The 21,685-nt window shown below is 35.6% G+C and overlaps 1 protein-coding gene across 3 annotated transcripts in view; it reads left to right on the top strand.

Annotated features, from left to right (window-relative positions):
• The window catches only part of MEMO1 (mediator of cell motility 1), a 145,992-nt gene that overhangs the window by 108,355 nt on the left and 15,952 nt on the right, over positions 1 to 21,685 (top strand). For 2 of the 3 annotated variants that reach the window (XM_032172622.2, XM_058427036.1), the window contains exon 6: positions 21,337 to 21,413. In XM_032172622.2, coding sequence (XP_032028513.1) covers positions 21,337 to 21,413 — 77 coding nt within the window. Of the gene's footprint in view, positions 1 to 12,657; positions 12,801 to 21,336; positions 21,414 to 21,685 lie in introns of all 3 variants that reach the window. The other variant, XM_032172620.2, reaches the window with a different exon arrangement.

Here is a 21,685-nt window from a genome sequence, read left to right as displayed (position 1 = left end):
TAGGACTTTCTAAAACTGCAGTTATGATTCTTTTCTATCACTTTGTCTTTAACACCTGTTTGAAACTTTCACGACCACCCTCACATTTGGCGATTCCCTAGAGCAGGGGTCCCCAACTGGTCCGTGGCCTGTTAGGAACTGGACCGTGCAACAGGACGTGAACGGTGGGCCAGCGAGCATTACCACCTGAGTTCCGCCTCCTGTGAGATCAGTGGCAGCATTAGGTTGTCATAGGAGTTTGAACCCTATTGTGAACTGCTCATGTGAGGGATCTAGGTTGTGTGCTCTAGAATCCAGTTACAGGTGTCTACTGTTCTCCCTTCTGTAGAGGTGGGCTGCATAGAAAGTACATAGTATTTCTGCCCAAGGAAGGATGCTTTAACATTCAAAATCCAGGATTTTTATTGGGGACTGATCATGTAGGCATTCTGCCTGTGTAGCTAGCCACAGCTACCAAAATTCCAGGCTCTCAGAAGGAAAGTGTTTACTGTATGTAATCACACTGTTTACAGACAATCTCAGCAAGCTGGTATAGCAGAATTCAGTGTCCCAAGTGGGTAAAACAGCCTTATCAACATAAGTAATATTCTAAAAACCAAGTTCACAGATGCTAACCAAGGACCAGTCTTACAAACAGGTCCTTCTAAAGATTGTAGCATCAGGCCTGCTATGTTAACTCTCATGTAAAGCTCTTGTGCCTTTTTCCCAGTTACAGGCTACCATGTTGCCATTCTGGATTTTTGACTCTCTGAAATGCCATCTTAACCTTTATTATAGCTTAGGTTTCACTGGATCTTAAGATTTTTACTTTCCCTTCTGATTGTGGCCTCAATGAAGGTCTTCAAATGTTAGAAATAGAGAAAAGTAGATGTGCTTTTATATAGGTAGTCTTTAAGGAATGGAATGGCTTCTCTCTGGACGAAGAATAAAAAGAAGCCAGAGAGTCTCTTCCTCTGCCCAGTTTAATGACAGTCACAAGAGCAGTGGCATTTTTCAAATGTTTTCTTATTCTGTGACTTTTATATTTACAGTTATTTGTATATTTCTGCATATGTCTTACAGTTAAATTTTTTTATTTTTGGTTTTAGAGCATTTACTGAGGTTTTTAGAGCAAATGTAGCTTTTCTTTATGTTTCTCAGTTTCCTCTTTTTCTGTATGTTGATTCCCTTTGAGTATTACCTTATCTCCTATCAGCAAGAGCATTTTTAAGACGTATAGAACATGGATGAGCTGCAGAATAATAGGAAATCATTCTTTGTTGGTGGTAATGGAATAGTTTCAGTTTCTATGACCACGAAAAGCATAAAGAGGAGGTAGCAAAAGACATTTGAGAAGATTAGGATATATTTTATCAGAGTAATGATTTTTTATATTTACCCACATAACTTTTTGTCCCCCCCACCCCCCTTTTTTTTCTGTGAGTATTTTCAAACTGAAAGGGGAAAGGAGAATAAATCACAGTGGTATTACTATGACAACAACCTTGGCACCTTAGGGATAAGGATCCTGTCCTTCTGACTGGCTAACTGTAGTTGTTGTTACAGTTGGTTTAATTCTCCTCACATCTTAAGATACTGGGACTGCTTCTAGACTCATTAGGAAACTGGAAGAATTTGTATAGGAAGGAAAATTTGCATATTCGTCAATGTTATACAGAGGAGAAATGTTCAAATTAATGGCAGGGGAAGATTAAGCAAATAAGTATTTGTATATTTCATAAATATGTAAATATTTGTATATTTCATAAATTTGTTAATATTTAAACAAATTTAAAATTTTAAGATTTTAATTATTTATATACCACAAATTAATAAACAACTTTCAATTAAATTATAATGTTTTCTTATCACGTGTATTATTTTTATTAGAAATCACCTTTTTATGTTAGAATTAGAATTTAGAATTTTCATAGTCTGTTTTAGTAAGAGCATTGGTAATACAGTGTTTCTGTTTTTGTTTTAAAGTGAGGGGCTCCAGGAGTTTGAGGCTGCAGTGAGCTGTGATGGCACCAATGCACTCCAGGCTGGGTGACAGAGCAAGATCCTGTGTCAAAACAAAAACAAAACAAAACAAACAAACAAAAAAGTCGGGGGGTGGGGGTTCTTGGATTTCAGCTCTTTTATCTTGGATTGATAAATTTCCTGCAGCATGGTTTAAGCTATAAGACAAAAAAAGAAGGGCTAAAAGGTTCCTCTGTGTTACTAAAGAATTAGCAAGAACCTGGTGAGGTATTATTAACTCTGTTTTATCTGTTTTTTTCAGATGGCAAAATTGAGGCTTAGGATAGTAATCTGCTGTAGGTAGCAGCTTGTGAGTGGTAGGGATGGATTTTCTTTTTCTGCAACAGCTTTATTGAGGTATGATTTACACACTAAAATTCACTCATGTAAGAGTTCAATGATTTAACTTTTTTTTTTGAGGCAGGGTCTTGCTCTGTTGCCTAGGCTGTAGTGCAGTGGCATGATCTCGGCTCAGCGCAACCTCCACCTCCCAGGTTCAAGTGATTCTCGTGCCTCAGCCTCCTGAGTAGCTGGGATTATAGGTAGACATCACTATTTTTAGTAGAGATGGGGTTTTGCCATGTGGGCCAGGCTGGTCTCTAACGCCTGGCCTTAAGTGATCCACCCTCCTCTGCCTCCCAAAGTGCTGGGATTACAGGTGTGAGCCACCACACCTGGTCTAAAAAATTTTTTTTTAAGATTAGGGGTCTTGCTGTGTTGTCCAGGCTGGACTTGAACTCCTGAACTCCTGGGCTCAAAGTATTCTCCCACCTCAGCTTCCCGAGTAGCTGGGACTTACAAGCATGTGCTACAGCACCAGGCCTCAACTCAATGTTTTTTTAGTAAATTTACAGAATTGTGTAAATATTCTCACAATCTAGTTTTAGAACTTTTTTTTTTTAGATGAAGTCTTGCTCTGTCACCCAGGCTGGAGTGCAGTGGCGCAATCTTGGCTCACTGCAATCTCTCCCCCCCGGTTCAAGCAATTCCTCTGCCTCAGCCTCCCGAGTAGCTGGGATTACAGGTGCACGCCACCACGCCCAGCTAAATTTTTTGTATTTTTAGTAGAGACAGGGTTTCACCATGTTGGCCAGACTGGTCCCAAAGTCCTGATCTCAGGCAATCTGCCCACCTCAGCCTCCCAAAGTGTTGCGATTACAGGCGTGAGCCACACCCGGCCAGAACATGTTTTCATCACCCTAAAAAGAAACCTGGTGTTCATTTGAGGTCAATCCTTGTTCCTACTCTCAGTCTCAGACAGCCACTGATGTGCTTTCTGTTTCAAGATTTGCATTTTCTGGAAATTTCATATAAATGGAATTGTACAAAATGTCTATTTTTCACTTAGCATACTGTTTTTGAGATTCATCCCTCTTGTCGCATGTCTTGGTAGTTAATTCTTTCTTTCTTTTTTTTTTTTTTTTTTGAGACGGAGTCTCACTCTGTCTCTCAGGCTGGAGTGCAGTGGCGTGATCTTGGCTCACTGCAACCTCCACCTCCCGGGTTCAAGCAATTCTCCTGCCTCAGCCTCCCAAATAGCTGGGATGACGAACGTGTGCCACCACACCCAGCTAATTTTTGTGTTTTTGGTAGAGACAGAGTTTCGCCATATTGGTGAGGTTGATCTCAAACTCCTTAGCTCAAAGTGATCTGCCCACCTTGGCTTCCCAGTGTTAGGGTTACAGGCATGAGCAACCACGCCCAGCTCATTCTTCTTTATTGCCAAATAATTATTCCATTATATGAATATACCACATTTTATCCATTTACCAGTTGATAAACTATTGAACCATTTCCAGTTTTTGGCTATTATGAATAATGGTATAAAAATTCTTGTACACATTTTTATGTCAAAGGAAACTGTGGGTCCTATCATAAGCCTATGTTTTAATTCTTTCAGAAACTACCAAAGTGTTTTCCAAAGTGACTGTACCATTTTATATTTTAGGAATGGTGCATGAGGCTTGCAGTTTCTTTACATCCTGGCCAATATCTGTTATTGTCAGTATTTTTGATTATAGCCATTCTGATAGACATTTAGTGTAATCTCATTGTGCTGTTAATTTGCATCTCCTTAATGACTAATGATGTTGAGCAACTTTTTTTTTTTAAATTATTGTACTTTAAGTTCTGGGATACAGTGCAGAATGTGCGGGTTTGTTACATAGTTATTACATGTGCCATGGTGGTTTGCTGCACCCATCAGCCCGTCATCTACATTAGATATCTCTTCTAATGCTATCCCTCCCCTAGTCCCCCACTCCCCAACAGGCCCTGGTGTGTGATGTTTCCCTCCCTGTGTCCATATGTTCTCATTGTTAAAGCTCCACTTAACGAGTGAGAACATGCAGTGTTTGGTTTTCTGTTCCTGTGTTAGTTTGCTGACAATGATGGTTTCCAGCTTCATCCATGTCCCTGCAAAGGACATGAACTAATCCTTTTTATGGCTGCATAGTATTCCATGGTGTATATATGCCTCATTTTCTTTATCCAGTCTATCATCGATGGACATTTGGGTTGGTTCCAAGTCTTCGCTGTTGTGAACAGTGCTACAATAAACATACGTGTGCATGTGTCTTTATAATAGAATGATTTATAATCCTTTGGGTATATACCCAGTAATGGGATGGCTGGGTCAAATGGTATTTCTGGTTCTAGATCCTTGAGGAATCACCACACTGTCTTCCACAATGGTTGAACTAATTTACATTCCCATCAACAGTGTAAAAGCTTTCCTGTTTCTCCACATCCTCTCCAGCATCTGTTGTTTGCTGACTTTTTAATTATCGCCATTCTAACTGGTGTGAGATGATATCTCATTGTGGTTTTGATTTGCATTTCTCTAATGACCAGTGATGATGAGCTTTTTTTCATATATTTGTTGGCCACATAAATGTCTTCTTTTGAGAAGCGTCTGTTCATATCCTTAGCCCACTTTTTGATGGGGTTGTCTTTTTCTTGTAAATTTGTTTAAGTTCTTTGTAGATTCTAGATATTAGCCCTTTGTCAGATGGATAGATTGCAAAAGTTTCTCCCATTCTGTAGGTTGCCCGTTCACTCTGATGATAGTTTCTTTTGCTGTACAGAAGCCCTTTAGTTTAATTAGATCTCATTTGTCAATTTTGGCTTCTATTGCTTTTGCTTTTGGTGTTTTAGTCATGAAGACTTTGCCCATGCATATGTCCTGAATGGTATAGCCTAGGTTGTCTTCTAGGGTTTCTATGGTTTTAGGTCTTACATTTAAGTTTTTAATCCATTTGAGTTAATTTTTGTATAAGGTATAAGGAAGGGGTCCAGTTTCAGTTTTCTGCATATAGCTAGGCAATTTTCCCAACACCATTTATTAAATAGGGAATCCTTTCCCCATTGCTTGTTTTTGTCAGGTTTTTCAAAGATCAGATGGTTGTAGATGTGTGGCATTATTTCTGAGGCCTCTGTTTTGTTCCATTGGTCTATATATCTGTTTTGGTACCAGTACCATGCTGTTTTGGTTACTATAGCCTTGTAGTATAGTTTGAAATCAGGTAGCGTGATGCTTCCAGCTTTGTTCTTTCTACTTAGGATTGTCTTGGCTATATGGGCTCTTTTATGGTTCCATATGAAATTTAAAGTAGTTTTTTCTAATTCTGTGAAGAAAGTTAATAGTAGCTTGATGGGAATAGCATTGGATCTATAACTTACTTTGGGCGGTAGACTATTTTCACAATATTGATTCTTCCCATCCATGAGCATGGGATGTTTTTCCATTCGTTTGTGTCCTCTCTTATTCCCTTGTCTCTGATAAAACAGACTTTAAACCAACAAATATCAAAAAAGACAAAGAATGCCATTACATAATGGTAAAGAGATCAATGCAACAAGAAGAGCTAACTATCCTAAATATATATGCACCCAATACAGGAGCACCCAGATTCATAAAGCAAGTTCTTAGAGACCTACAAAGAGACTTAGACTCCCACACAATAATAGCTGGAGACTTACTGCCCCACTATCAATATTAGACAGATCAGTGAGACAGAAAATTAACAAGGATATTCAGGACTTGAACTCAGCTCTGGGCCACGCAGACCTAATAGACATCTGGGGAACTCTCTACCCTAAATCAACAGAATATGCATTCATCTCAGCACCACATTGCATTCATTCTAAAATTGACCACATAATTGGAAGTAAAACACTCCTCAGCAACTGCAAAACAACAGAAATTATAACAGTCTCTCAGATCACAGTGCAATCAAGTTAGAACTCAGGATTAAGAAACTCACTCAAAACCGCACAACTACATGGAAACTGAACAACCCGCTCCTGAATGACTACTGGGTAAATAACGAAATGAAGGCAGAAATAAAGAAGTTCTTTGAAACCAATGAGATCAAAGTCACAATGTACCAGAATCTCTGGGACACAGCTAAAGCAGTGTTTAGATGGAAATTTATAGCACTAAATGCCCACAGGAGAAAGAGGGAAAGATCTAAAATCAACACCCTAACCTCACAGTTAAAAGAACTAGAGAAGCAAGAGGAAGCAAATTCAAAAGCTAGCAGAAGACAGGAAATAACTAAGATCAGAGTAGAACTGAAGGAGATAGAGACATGAAAAACCCTTCAAAAAAGTCAGTGAATCCAGGAGCTGGTTTTTTCAAAAGATTAACAAAATAGACCAGTAGCCAGACTAATAAAGAAAAAGAGAGAAGAATCAAAGAGACACAATAAAAAATGATAAAGGGGATATCACCACTGATCCCACAGAAATACAAACCACCACAGGGAATACTATAAACACCTCTATGCAAATAAACTAGAAAATTTAGAAGAAATGGATAAATTCCTGGACACATACACCCTCCCAAGACTAAACCAGGAAGAAGTCGAATCACTGAAAAGACGAATAACAATTTCTGAAATTGAGGGAGTGATTAATAGCCTACCAACCAAAAAGCCCAGGACCAGATGGATTCACAGCTGAATTCTACCAGAGGTACAAAGAGGAGCTGGTACCATTCCTTCTGAAACTTTTCCAAATAATGGAAAAAAAGGGGTTCCTCCCTAATTCATTTTATGAGGCCAGCATCATCCTGATACTAAAACCTGGCAGAGACACAACAAAAAAAGAAAATTTCAGGCCAATTATCCCTGATGAACATCAGTGCAAAAATCTGCAATAAAATACTGGCAAACCAAATCCAGCAGCACATCAAAACACTTATCCCTCAAGATCAAGTCGGCTTCATCCCTGGAATGCAAGGCTGGTTCAACATATGCAAATCGATAAATGTAATCCATCACATAAATAGAACCAATGACAAAAACCACATGATTGTCTCAATAGATGCAGAAAAGGCCTTCAATAAAATTCAACACCGCTTCATGCTAAAATCTCTCAATAAACTAGGTATTGATGGAATGTATCTCATAATAATAAGAGCTATTTATGACAGACCCACAGCCAGTATCATACTGCATGGGCAAAAGCTGGAAACATTCCCTTTGAAAACTGGCACAACACAAGTGTGCCTCCTCTCACCACTCCTATTCAACATAGTATTGGAAGTTCTGTCCAGTGCAATAAGGCAAGAGAAAGAAATAAAATGTATTCAAATAGGAAGAGAGGAAGTCAAATTGTCTCTGTTTGCAGATGACATGATTGTATATTTAGAAAATCCCATCATCTCAGCCTAAAATCTCCTTAAGCTGATAAGCAACTTCAGTGAAGTCTCAGGATACATAATCAGTGTGCAAAAATCACAAGCATTCCTATACACCAATAGTAGACAAACAGCCAAATCATGAGTGAACTCCCATTCACAATTGCTACAAAGAGAATAAAATACTTCGGAATCCAACTTATGAGGGATGTGAAGGACATCGTCAAGGAGAACTACAAACTGTTGAGCAACTTTTTATGTGCTGATTATCCATTTGTATATCTTCTTTTGTGAAATATCTATTTATACATTTTTGCCCAATTTTAATTTTGGTAATTTGTTGTTTTATTGAGTTATAAGAGTATTTATGGAGACAAATTCCTTATTAGATATATGATTTGCAAATATCTTCTCCTATTGTATGACTTGAGTTTTCATTTTCTTAATGAAGGGCAGAAGTTTTTCATTTTGTTAAATTCAGTTATCAACTTTTTTTCTTGTATAGATTCTGTTTCTGGTATCAAATTTAAGAAAACTTTGCCTCCTCCAAGGTCATAGAAATTTTTTCCTTTGTTTTCTTCTTGAACAAGAGTCAGCAAATTATAGCCTGTGAACCCCATCTGGCCCACAGCCTACTTTTGTAAATAAAGTTTTATTTAAACATAGCTATACTTCTGTATTTACATATTGTCTATGCCTGCTTTCTCTCTACCTGGACTGTTGAGCAGTTGCTATACTGTATTGCCCAGAAAACTTGAAATACTTAATGGCCCCTTTCAAAAAATGTTTGCTAACCCCTGTTCTAGAAGTGTTAACAGTTTTAGCTCTTATAGTTCTAGGATCCAATTTTAATTAAGTTTTGCATATGGTGTGAGGCAAAGAGACAAGTTCATTATTATTTTTATTTTTATTTTGGTGTATGGATATGCAGTACCATTTGTTAAAAACTCTCCTATATGTTAGAAGTTACTTTCTTCTGGCTGCTTTCAAGATTTTTTTCTTGCCGGGCGCAGTGGCTCACACTTGTAATCCCAGCACTTTGGGAGGCTGAGGTGGGCGGATCACGAGGTCAGGAGATCGAGACCATCCTAGCTAACACGGTGAAACCCCGTCTCTACTAAAAATACAAAAAATTAGCTGGGCGAGGTGGCGGGTGCCTGTAGTCCCAGCTACTCGGGAGGCTGAGGCAGGAGAATGGCGTGAACCCTGGGAGGCAGAGCCTGCAGTGAGCCGAGGTCTCGCCACTGCACTCCAGCCTGGGTGACAGTGAGACTCTGTCTCAAAAAAAAAAAAAAAAAAAAAAAAAGATTTTTTTCTTGTGTTTTGTTTTCAGCTGTTTGATTATGAAGTATCTGGGTGAGGATCTCTTTGTGCTTATCATACTTTGGACTTGTTGAATTTCTTAGATCTGGTGGTTAATGTTTTTTCACGAAATTTGGAACGTTTTCAGCAGTTATTTCTTGTAATATTTTTACTGTTCCCTTTCTGGAGCTCCCATTATATACATGCTGGTATGCTTGATGTTTACAAGTCTCCAATGCTCTGTTCTTTTTCTCTGTTCTGATTGGTTAATTTCTTTATCTGTAATTTCACAGACTGTTTCCTATGTAATATCAAATCTACTCTTCAGACCATCTGGTGAACTCATTTGAATTTTTTATTTCGGTTACTATTCAACTCTAAAATTTCCACTTGGTTCTTTTTAATAGTTTGCATTTATTTCTTTGTTGATATTCCCTATTTAGTTATATCATCATAACTTTGAGCATGGCTTCCTGTAATTCTTTGAATATATTTATAATAACTCTTTTGAAGTTTTTGTCTGCTAAATCCAATATCTGCTCTTACTCAGATACAACTTCTTCTGGCTGCTTATTTTTCCCCCCGAATATGGGTCATAGTTTGCTGTTTCTTTGCATGACTTATAATTTCTTTTGGAACTGGACATTTTGTGTAGTATGTTATAGTAACTTTGGATTCGGTTTTTATTCATTTTTTTCCCTTGCAGGTTGTATTTATTTATTTATTAGGAACTTTCATGGACTTCAACTGCAGAATCTGTCTCTCCTACTATGTGTGGTCACTTATGTGTCTCCCCAGCTTTTAAAACTTTTTAATTTTTAATTTTAAGCTTGGCTTTGTAGGGTTCCCACCTGCAATTCCTTAATTTAGTGCTTAGCTAATTATTGGTTGAAGGCTGTACCTAAATACCTTGAGCCAGAAAGACTTTCACCCTCTGCTGGGAGATTGTATGGAGGCTGTGAAGGGAGGATCACTTGTGCTCAGAGTTTGAAGCTAGCCTGGGTAGCATAGTGAGACCCCATTTCTAATTAAAAGAATCAACTAAGTATAGTCTGTTTTCATGTTTGTCTCATTTACTTTTTATTATGTTGTCTTAGACCTAAGACCCTGTGCACATACCCAGATTTTCTGTTAGCCAGGCGTGTGTGGAGAGCTAGGTCTCTCAGGTTTCCAGCTTCCCCCATGCATACGCTGCCAGTCTCTCAGTTAGCCTGCGTTTTGTGTGGAGCTTAGGACCTTATGGGAGTCTGCTGTACATGCGTGCAGCCTCCTAGTCAGCCAGTGTTGTGTGGAGGGCATAGGTCTCTCTTCAGGATATGTGGAAAATTTATCAAGTCTCTGTATGGCTTTGCCATTTCTAGGATCTGTCTATTAAATTTCTAGCTAGTCCTGAGGTTTCTGGCTCACCCCAACAACAGCAATCTCGGACTAAGAAATTTGCAGGCTTTTCTGTTTCCTACTGAGTGTGGGTTTTCCACTCTCTGCTCCAAGTCAAAGTCATCCCCTTTTTGCAATGAAGGTGCTGGTTCCTTGATGGAACTTATACCTCAGTGGAGCTAGGGTAGGGGATGGAGGCAGCTCCTGGTAAGATGCCAGGTTTCCATTGTTGTTACCAAGAAGTTCTGTAGTTTTTCATGAACATGCTCTTCTCATTGTTTTTGTTTGTTTGCTTGTTTGTTTTTGCGTTTAGTTGATTTCCATAGCACAAAGATGGTTGTTTTTGATGCTTTTATCTAGTTTTATAATTGCTTTGTGGGGGTGAGATTTTGTATTCCTTCACTGGAAGTTCAACTTCAGAACTTGGATTTTAAATCCTAGTAGCATTACATTTCAAAGCTAAATGCTCTTTTCTCTAATTCATGAATATTTGTCTGTGGAGATAGAGAATAAGTAATTTTTTAAAAGAGAGATGACAGAGGGGTGGATAAATGAGCCTCGATTCAAGTCCTAGGTTTCTACAGAGGACAGAGTTTTATACCTCCTTATAGATAGATTTGCAAGCTCAAACTGAGGTTAATTGAAGGGATTAATGGCTCTTGTGGAGAGTAGATGTGTTGTTTATTCAGAGTGAGCCAACTCTTGTGACGAAGTACCTTTCCTATAGTGTTCTTCGCTTCATAACAATTTTATGAAGTAAGTATTGTAATTATGATCATTTTGCAGATACGGAAATATATTTACAATTCGGGAACTTACGTATGCTCTGAACATTTGTATGTGGTGGGAATGGCACTTGAACCCATTTCTTCTGGTTTCTCCTTGTTCTTTATACTCTGTAGAACTGCTTCCCAATCATATCATAATTACTCACAGACACTTTGATTATCTTAATGTATTTTTTTATGTAGGTAGTAGTTGAGGTTAGAAAATTAATTCTTTTCTTTCAATTGACAATCAGTCTTAACTAACTGAAGAGCCCCTATTCAGTCAGGCAGTTATTTAGCAAACTGGTGACAGTTAGAGAAAGAGATCCTGTGGCAGCTTCCTCTGCCAGCTTCCTTTTTTTCTCTTACTCCATAGATGCAGATTCTGCCCAAGAAGCCCCTGCATTGCAGAGGGACTGGAGATCTGTATGATCTGTTTATTTCGCAATTGACAGGGTAAGGGGGCCTTATGGGGGAGGTGCTTGGGTGCCCTAAATTTAGCTTTATGCAACTGGGCTAACATTTATTTGGGGATTATTTAAACTTAGTATTTTTAAAAACTTTTGTGAATTTTGTTTGTCCTACGTCAGTTAAGTGCCAGATTATCATATTAAAAAGCATTTATTATAATGGTGATTTTTTTAAAAAGGTCCTGTTGAGAACAAATCAGACAAACATGATTCATGCTTCTAAAATACCAAATCTGGGATCATTTAGAATATAGATAATATTGAATATATATAAGTAAAATTTCACAATAACATTTTTAAAAAAGGTTTTGAATGAACATCTGTTTCTATAGCTCATCATAGTTATTCTTTATTAATCTACTTTGTTTCTTTTCCATAAATCTGTCAATCTGTAGAGTGAAAAAGGGACTTGTGGATATGCCATAAACATTGTGGGTGGGTGTGGTGTCTTTTTCTGCTGCTAGAAATTAATACTTACTTCCTTTAATTCTTTGTCTATTCTAGATGCCAATGAAATTTGAGTTGTATTTCAGACTGTCTTGTATCTGATCATTAGGATAAGTGTAAAAGTGCAGTTGATAAATCTTACGGGAGCCAAGATTAAGTTTTGTAGGTCTCACTTGGCAGGTTTATAGAGCAAGTGCCAGAAATGATGATTTTTATAATAGGATAGGATTAAAATAGGTGAGGAAGAGTTTAATGCTGTTTTATAATCACAGAAGGATTTGGCAGATGACTGTAGCCTTGATGAGTACTTGAAAAGAATTGAGTTGGTGCTCTTCTGATGGGCTCGTTTTAATTTTTTGAGATGTTATTATACCTGGTAGTAAAATAGCTTTGTTTACCTAAAGAAGTAGTATATATTTCTGTAGTTTAAATGGATATTTTTAGTATTCTGTATGACTCATATTTTTAATCATACCCTCCTACCCTTTAAACATTTAATTTATGGATTTTAAGAATCATCAATAATATTACGTATGTTATCCTTACCACTATTAATACATATTCCACTTTCTAATGCCAACACATTTGGAAAACTACTTTCATTTAAGCATCTTAAATGACATTTTTTTTTTTTTCTGTTTTCTTTAAGCCATAAGGATGAGTTTACCATTATTCCTGTACTGGTTGGAGCTCTGAGTGAGTCAAAAGAACAGGAATTCGGAAAACTCTTCAGTAAATATCTAGCGGATCCTAGTAATCTCTTTGTGGTTTCTTCTGATTTCTGCCATTGGGGTAAGTTCTAGATTTTAACATATCATGGTAGATGTTATATACTTCTGGTTAAAGGTATCTTTTCATTCTAAGCTCTGATTTTCAATTTTTTATCACTTTCCTTGGAAAGTTTTACTTTTGGCAGCAATGTTTAAAAGTGAATAAAAAAATCTTTTCATCCTTTAAAAAGGATCAGATTACAATAGTGGATTATGGGTACATTTCCAAAGGCGACTGGTATAATTGGATTCACACTGTGAAGGCATCCTTGTTTAGACACTTATTTAGTGGGAGTTAAGATCTTTTAACCTCATTTCCAAGTAGGCGTGTATGGTAGATTCTCTGAAGTTAGTTTTGGTGGATAAATCCAATGTTCTTTAGAATATAGAAGAGCACTGTGTGCTGTGCCAGTCCTTTTCCACATTTGCTTTTTTGTAATTAGTCTTTTTTTTTTCCTTTGGTGCTTAGTTTTTACCCACAATTGCCATCAGTTTAAAGCTACCCTCCAAAGATTATAAAATACTGGCTATTAAGCACTGTGGTCATCATTGGTAATGCTTTATAAGGGTAAGGACTCTTCAGTGATTTTTTGATTATTGTGAGTAAGAGTAAGGACACTTCACAGTGAGTACATTGTAAGAAGTGAGCTGTTTGTGGATGCCTCTTTTAGTAAACGTTGCTTCTACAGTCTTTGGATGCAGTTTGCTTTCCTTTATCCATTACTGTCCCAGAATATTTCTAAGTTTTCTTCGTTTTAGGACATCTCTTTGACCTATTAATTTATTGGTTTAAGATGCCAATATCTGTTCATTTATCAGCTATTTCTTTGATTATAAGGAAACCTAAAATGTAAGACCATAATTTTTAAGATACAATGCTAGAATAGCCAGGAGAACATCCTTAGTGAAATATAGGGAGCCATGGCATTTTATATGTCTTACCCATTGATTGCCAGAATTGATTCAACATTTATCTGGCCTGCTTGGGCTGGTGTCTTCTCTTGCTTCTATCTCTGAATGGCCTTTTCAAAGTTGAGATCTCAGTTCAGGAGAACTATCTTTCATAATGGTACAGATTAGTTTTTTGCATAAGGTACTTAGCCTGAACTAGGAGTGATTTTACTCTCAGGGGCATTTTAAAAATTTCTGAAGACAGTTTTGATCACCACAACTGGGATATGGTTTGGAGGGTGGCAATACTAATGGTATCTAATGAGTAGAGTCCAGGGTAGCTGCTAAATAAACATCCTACAATGGCACAGGATGGCTCCCACGTCAGAGAATTACCAGGCCCCAAATGTCAGCAGTGCTGAGGTTGGGAAACCCAGATTTTTAGGATATGCAGGTAGTTGCACTTCCTTTCCAACCCCCCAGAGAAGCTCTCAGGGTTCTTCTTCATTTTTTAAATCTGTTTTTAATATTCAGGGTTCTTTAATTACTGATTTTATTGGTTAGCTGGTTTGCTACCTTTGGCAGAAGTTACATTTTATGGATATAAGTATACTACATAGATCTGAAGGCTAGGTAGATGCTTAAAAGGAGTTCCTTTCTGTGGAATTTTGAAATTTAATAAGTGACCTTGAAAACTTTAAGTATCATTACTGCAAAACAGCATATTTTCCTTAATATTGTGAATTTGTGTTGGTAACAAAGCATGTCTATATGTTTTGAAAATTAAAATTCTTGAAGCAAGTGTCCCACACCTCCTTCATTTTTAAGGCTCTTATTAATCACTTGATTTACATAATTAGTTCCCTTGATATTATTTTTTAGAAACTGGGCTTTCTCTCTAGGCTGGCAACCTGTGCAACTGTAACATAAATTCACGTAAAACGTCAGTAAACATCTCAGTATTGTTCTTTTCTGTGGAATCATCCTTTTTACCTCATTAATAAAGAATTCTAAAGTAGCCAAAGCCTAGTCCACTGCTATATGTAACTACAATGGCTGAGAGAGAAAAATGAATTTCTTTTACCTTCTACCTAGATTCTTAGAAAATTATTGAGGTTGTTTTGTCTCCTGATTTCTTGGAAAGTTTGTTATCTAAATTGTAAGATAGGATTTCCAGGTGATAGTTACAAAAAAGAGCTCAAAAGTTTTAAAGACTCATAAATAATAGTTATAAGAATTATCCAGAGACTAAAACATTTTTTATATTTGTGTTTGATGTTTAAGTAGTAGAACTTTTCAAGTGTTCATTTTTTAGTATCATCATCATTAATAATACTCATTAAATGTTTTCTTTGTACTTATGGAAAGCACCGTGCTACTACTTACTGAGAAATATGTTGGGGTTCTGGGGATAAGTGAAAGGTGTAACATAGATAATATTCTAAAATTGATAGTCTTTTCACTACCACAGTAATTCTTGTAAAGTGAGATACATTTTCTCTTTTGCATGCTTACTGAAGTATTATGAATTATTGACCAGTTATGGGTTAAGCTATCTAAAGAATTAAGTTTCATGTTTCTCACATTCATACTGTAGTGGCGATGGGTATCTTTCCTAAATTAGTAAGTGTGCCATATTATCATCTCAAAAATTCAGCTTTTTCTCATGAAGATAATACTTAATGGTTTTTCTTTCTTTTTAAAGAGGTACTATACAGCTTGATTTTTATTATATAGAAGCAATCATAACACTGACTTCTAAATTTCACAGGAGGGATTCAGTTCCTCATGCATGCAGAGGTCTTAAACGGTTCATTGAGTTTCCTCTTAACACACTATAAATACCTGAATTTTTTTGGGGAAAAAATTATTACAGTACACTTGAAAAATTACTCAGCTACACACAGTGGAAGTTTCTTTGTTTTGATTATTAGATTACTGGCAGTGACTACACTGTTCATTTCTAGTCATTGGTTCTCTTTTATTGTGCCTATGTTTTGCAGAAAGTGAAGTGAAAACCTTGGTGATAGAGACATTTCAGATTCTTATCTGTAAATTGGAAAGATTTTTCTTGTTGACCTTATTTGTTAGCCAGTGTTCTTTATAAAAATGATTTATTTTCTTAAATTTATTTTACTTTAAAGATGTTCATCTTTCAGATGCCTTGTAGCTTTTAGACTTGAAAAGAGACATTAGAGAAATAAAGGTAGACATACTGAAGTACTCTCAAGTTTTCTTTCTAGTTGAGGTAAGCCAAGGGAGAGACAGGAACCTAGATTCCATTATCCCCCTTCTTTCAATCCCCTCATTTGAGTTCCCCAAAAAGAAACCCTGCATTTCAGTTCCTGCCTTTTATCGCATCACCAGTCTTGTCCATATAGAAATGCCAGATTATATTTCTCAGGCAACACAAAATAGTTTCACCTCATTTCATCCTTTCTGTTACTAGCAGGAAGTAGATTAAGTGAAAAGACATTTGCCACTAGTCTGTGTGCTTTAACATGGTTAAATAAATTGTTCCAGTACTTTTTGTGCTTATCAAGTTCTATATCCTATAGGATGGCTCCGTATGAGAGAATTTTGTCTGGACCTATTTTAATTTTTTCAGTTAGTAGAATTTTCATTCTGTCTTCTCAAGTTTCAGTTTTGGCCTTCTTCATATATGTGATTGATATTTGTGTTTTCCTGACCTTCCTGAAATTTATATTTCTAAATTTAGATTGCTGGCAGTTTTCATTAACATAATTTTCACTTCTAAGAAGTTTCTAAATGAAATTGGATTTAGTGAAAATTGATTTTTCAAAAGTGGAGTCATGAACTGGGTATGGTAGTTTGTGCCTATAGTCCTAGCTATGTGGGAGGCTGAGGCAGGAGGATTACTTGAATCTAGCCTGGAGAACAAGTGAGACCTCATCTCTAAAAAAAAAAAAAAGTAAAAGTGGACTCATGCTTTATTTGATTTGTCTTTTATGGTGGTTTTACAAATCAGTTTAGATAAGTTTGCTTGAATATTTATGACATTATATTTTTTTAAATATGAGAAGTTTACTGTAGTCTTTTCAGAAATTTTGAAATTTTATGCATAAATTTATATTTGTTTTGGTTTACATAACTAGCTTTTTATAAATACGTACCACTTATTAAAAGTGGCATTCCCCTAAATATTTATGAAATTGATAACATTCAGATTTCTTCTTTACTGTATATTAATGTGATTATTCATGCATACTCTTCCTTTCTGTTAGTCTCTTGGGTATAAGGCTGTTGCTATTTTCTAAATACTTAAATTGGTTTGAGTGTAAGTTAGCTAATTCTTAAAATATGCCTTAACCAAGCCATTGTATTTGTCTTCTCAAATATTTGTACATGCAGATTTTACATATTTCATTTTTGACTTTTTGCAGATTTGAGATAAGGCTAATACTTATACATTATAACTAGGACTTCAGAATGAAAACATGATAGTATTTAGCTTTTAAAAGAGATTACCTTATTTGATGCTACTTACATAGTATTTCCTTTATGTAATACATTTTTTCTTTGGTAGTGATTTCAATTATAATGTCCCCAGGTTGCGTCCTTAGTATAAAATGGCCTAATAATTTATCTCACAAGGTTGTTATGAGGTTTAACGCAAATATTTGAAAGTGGTTTAACATATAAACAATGTGATTAAGTAAATGTGTGACAGTATAATTTTTATTTTATGTATCTGAAAATCTATCTTATTGACTGATCTTTTGGGGGCTTTATAGATCAACTTTCCAAGGTCATTATTTATTTTTGCAGTTCAGTGCATAGCTTAATGTTGAGGTATTTAATATTCTTTTACCTTTTGTTTTAAGGTACTTAAAAAGTAGCATTGGTTCTTGTACCATTCATTGTTATGTTTGTCCTCATTAGTTGATTGTTGTGTGTTAAACAGACATCCCTGGAGCTTATTCTCCACACTCTGTGAATCCACTCATTAATCACCAGTCACCTTTGGAGATGGGAAAATTACTTACCTGTATTTCTTTTTCTCAGAAAGCGTGCTCTGGAATGGATTCACAAATGAGCTACCCTCCTTCCCTCAAAGAGTAAGGTTTCTGCTTTACAGGATTTTTTTCTTGGGTTATTTTTCCTCTCATCTTTTGAATTTGAAAAGAACTGAGGGAAGGCACCTGAAGAAACTACTGACATACTCACTAGGGGAGTTCCAAAGCTTGTGCTGCCCCTAGGGGCAGTGTCAATGGCTCTTAAAGCTAGAAAGCTCATACTTGGAGTTGAAACAGGGGCTCAAAGAATCCATTTTCCCAGTGTACCTTCTGAAAGGATAAGTTTCAGGTAAGTAATTTTCTCTTACTATGTGATACGCTTTATTCATACTTATAAAGTACAAAAGTCCAGTTCTCCAGGTACATGGGCAATTGTATTTGTTTATAGTTTAGATTTATAACCTTTACTGAATGTCAGAAACACAAAAACTTATAAAAATAAACTATATTTGCTCATGAGATACATATAATTATAACTTATTTTAAGTCAATAATACATTTTTAGTTAAAGGTGTATTTATGATCAGTTTATTGTGCTTGTGCTATAATTTTCTTTATTATTAAATAAAATTTTGAGACACTTTTAAAATAATAAAAACCAAAAAGTGGTAATTTTAAACTCAGTTTCTAAGTGATGATTGACTAAAGTTGTGTGTGTGTATGCAAACATACATAAATACACACATACATATAGGCTATGATGATGGCAACTATTTACTTCAAATCAGATGCCTTCTGTATGTATATTGACCAGAATACATTGCTCAAGTGATTTTTAAATATTTGTATAATTTTAAAAAATTACTATGAGACAATTTGAGCTGTTACAACTAAAATATTTATTCAGTATAGTAGTTATATGTAGTGTGGGTTTAGCTACTTAATCGAAACATTCTTTAGAGTCCTTCAAATATTTATAGTCAGTTTTTCAGTTACTAAATATGAGGTGGCTACTAAAGAGTAACAAAAAGTAGATAGCATTTACTCCCATTGGTTCTCTGTGCATTTTTGCATTCTCATTAAATCCCATGCCGATCCAGTATTTTAAAGTATTTTGAACATTTCCTCTTTTTTTCCTTCAGAAGCAGTTTTTAAAAAGTGAAAGTTACATAGAAAATGGTCCATATGAACAAGATAGCAATTTAAAGTATAGACTTTTCACTTACTGTTAAGTCTGGGTTGACCAACTTCAGCCATTTGGAACAGCAACTCTTTACTTGGAATTAAGCAGAAAAGACTTGAGTAGCAAACGACTATCATGAAGTATATGCATTTTTCCTTGAACCTGGGAGTAGCAGTAGATTATGTCCCAGTTTCAGGGCTTACTGATAGTAGCCAAAACTAATAGCTATTTCCAGAAGCAGGGAAAAGAGAATGTATTAGTGTAAACCTAAAGCAGTTCAGGTTCAAAGAATTGAAGTGTATACTACCTTGATTTCTTCCAAGAATATTGTTCTTACTATAGTGAGAGTGAGTCAGAATATTCTTGTCTAAGGTGTTTGTTTCAGAAAGATTTTGGACAGCTTTGTCAAAATAACTTTGAAATAGAAGTAAAAATCTGGTATCAAATGAATTGGATCGATAAATTATTATAACTGCACTTTAGATTTGGCACTGAGCAGCCTTCTCACAGCCACCTGGCAATGAGAAAAATAGTGTCAGCCTGGGCGCGGTAGCTCATGCCTGTAATCCCAGCACTTTGGGAGGCCAAGGCAGGTGGATCACATGAGGTCAGGAGTTTGAGACCAGCCTGGCCAACATGGTGAAACCCCATCTTTACTAAAGATACAAAAATTAGCTGGATGTGGTGGCACATGCCTGTAGTCCCAGCTACTCGGGAGGTTGAGGCAGGAGAATCACTTGAACCCGGGAGGCAGAGGTTGCAGTGAGCCGAGATTGCGCCACTGCACTCTAGCCTAGGCAACAGGGTGAGACTCCATCTTAAAAAAAAGAAAAAAAGAAAAATAATGTCAGTTATATAGTTATTAGATAATTCTCATTGTTAGTTATGTATGAAGTATTAATATATACATTCTTTACAGAAAAATAAAGCTATACCTTACTCTAAATTTTAAAAGAAATGTTTAATGAATTATCAATATAGAGGTATTGAACGATAAATTATCATTGTTTTAAGAATTTTTGTTTTTAGTTCAAAGACTATAGTTGATCTCATAGGTAAGGTAACATGCAGTAATCTTTATTGTTTTATTCAGGAAGCAAATATTATTTCAGACCCTATTGCCCAATTCTAGGATATCATCAGTTAAGTTATAAGATGCAATATTGAGTGAATAATGGCTCTTGGGAGAGAATAAGGACTGCTACATTGAGTAATTGTATTACTGTATATGAAAAGTTAAAATGTGAACATTAAGGAAATATGACATATTTTAGAAAGATGACCATCAAAGGTGATCGGTATCAACAAATGAATGAAGTGTTTCAGTTCTGTGATGTGTGGTTTTTCAAAAAAGGACATCAAAGAGGGTTTTATAATTTTGCACTGCCCATTATTTACATAATTTTTTTAGTAAGATGAACAGAAAACTTAAAAATCTTAATTATCCAGCTGAAGAGTTCCATGTCTTCAGGTGTGAGGGTGGGAACTGGATATATCAATATTGCTCTAAACATGAAGCACAAGACACATGATGTGTGTACATGATTTGTATGGTCTAATTCCTTTAGAAATGCATTTTGGTCAATCTTTAACATTAAGGAAATACAAAAGTAATGAGTTCTTAGAAAAAAGGCACTGCTGAAAGATAGATTTAGGCGTATCTGAAATACGTTGCAGTCAGTTGAGTAACACTCCCCATAATTAGTTAAGAAAATTTTTAACTTGATTTTCATGTAACTGGTAGGAAACAGAATTTATTTTCTGAGACTTTTGTTTTCTGTCTTCTCTTTAAGCTTCTTTCATTTTACCCTCTCTGTTCTTTGGAGAATAGCCAAAACATTGAATGTTCTATGCTTATAATCTTATTGAGATTTTATGTCAGGGTAGGAATATTTATTATATTATATTTACCCTTTTGTGTATTCCGTTCACATTGCATAAGGCACTTGTATTGATCCTTTTCCAAGTAGTACAAAAATGAGATAATTTTTTAAAAATTTATTTCATAAAAGTCACACAAGTCACAGTATTTGTGACTTCATGGGTTTTTTTTTTTTTTTTTTTTTTTTCCTGTAATAGAGATCAAAACTTTGTACAGCAAAAGCTAAGGCTTTTAGTGATTTGTTATACCAAGATAGTTTTCTTAAACCAAATATTCTTAAGTAATATCTTTGGGTTTACTTTCCAATATAGACTGATAAAATGTTTAACAATGCTTCTAACTTTTAAGCTATTTTGTTTCCTTAATCTTGTATTTCTGGTGATTTTAAGGTTTCTACAATTTGAAACAGTTCTTAACATCATAAAACATTGGTGATATCATTTCTTTATTACCTTCCCAAATATGCCTTTTATTTTTATGTACAAGGGCTCTTGGGAATGATTCTCTCAGAGGCTTAAGCTGTGCTTTGCCTTTCATGAGAACTGAAATTATTTGGTAAGCGCTTGCTTTCTTTTTAGCTTCTAATTTTTCCCTATTTTATTTTGTACATGATATTTGTTTCAAGGTCAAAGGTTCCGTTACAGTTACTATGATGAATCCCAGGGGGAGATTTATAGATCCATTGAACATCTAGATAAAATGGTAAGTCTTTCAGGTGTGGGATTTTAATGCTCTAAGGCTTTTTCTTTAATTTCAGATTAGTAATTCAAGACTTAATATGTTGAAATAATATAATTTTTCCCTATCTTTAAATGTACAAAATGCAATGTGTCATCATATAAATACTGACTGTAAGAATAATCCCTATTCTAGTAGGAATTTCCGTCATCATAATTTTGTTTGATTAATGAGAATATTTAAGAATAATATATATGGATTTAAAATACTTTTTAGAGAAGTACTTTAGCTTTAGG

The sequence above is a fragment of the Hylobates moloch genome, unplaced genomic scaffold (assembly GCF_009828535.3).
Source record: "Hylobates moloch isolate HMO894 unplaced genomic scaffold, HMol_V3 SCAFFOLD_13, whole genome shotgun sequence".
Taxonomy (NCBI): domain Eukaryota; kingdom Metazoa; phylum Chordata; class Mammalia; order Primates; family Hylobatidae; genus Hylobates; species Hylobates moloch.
This window is presented reverse-complemented; position numbering and strand designations above follow the sequence as displayed.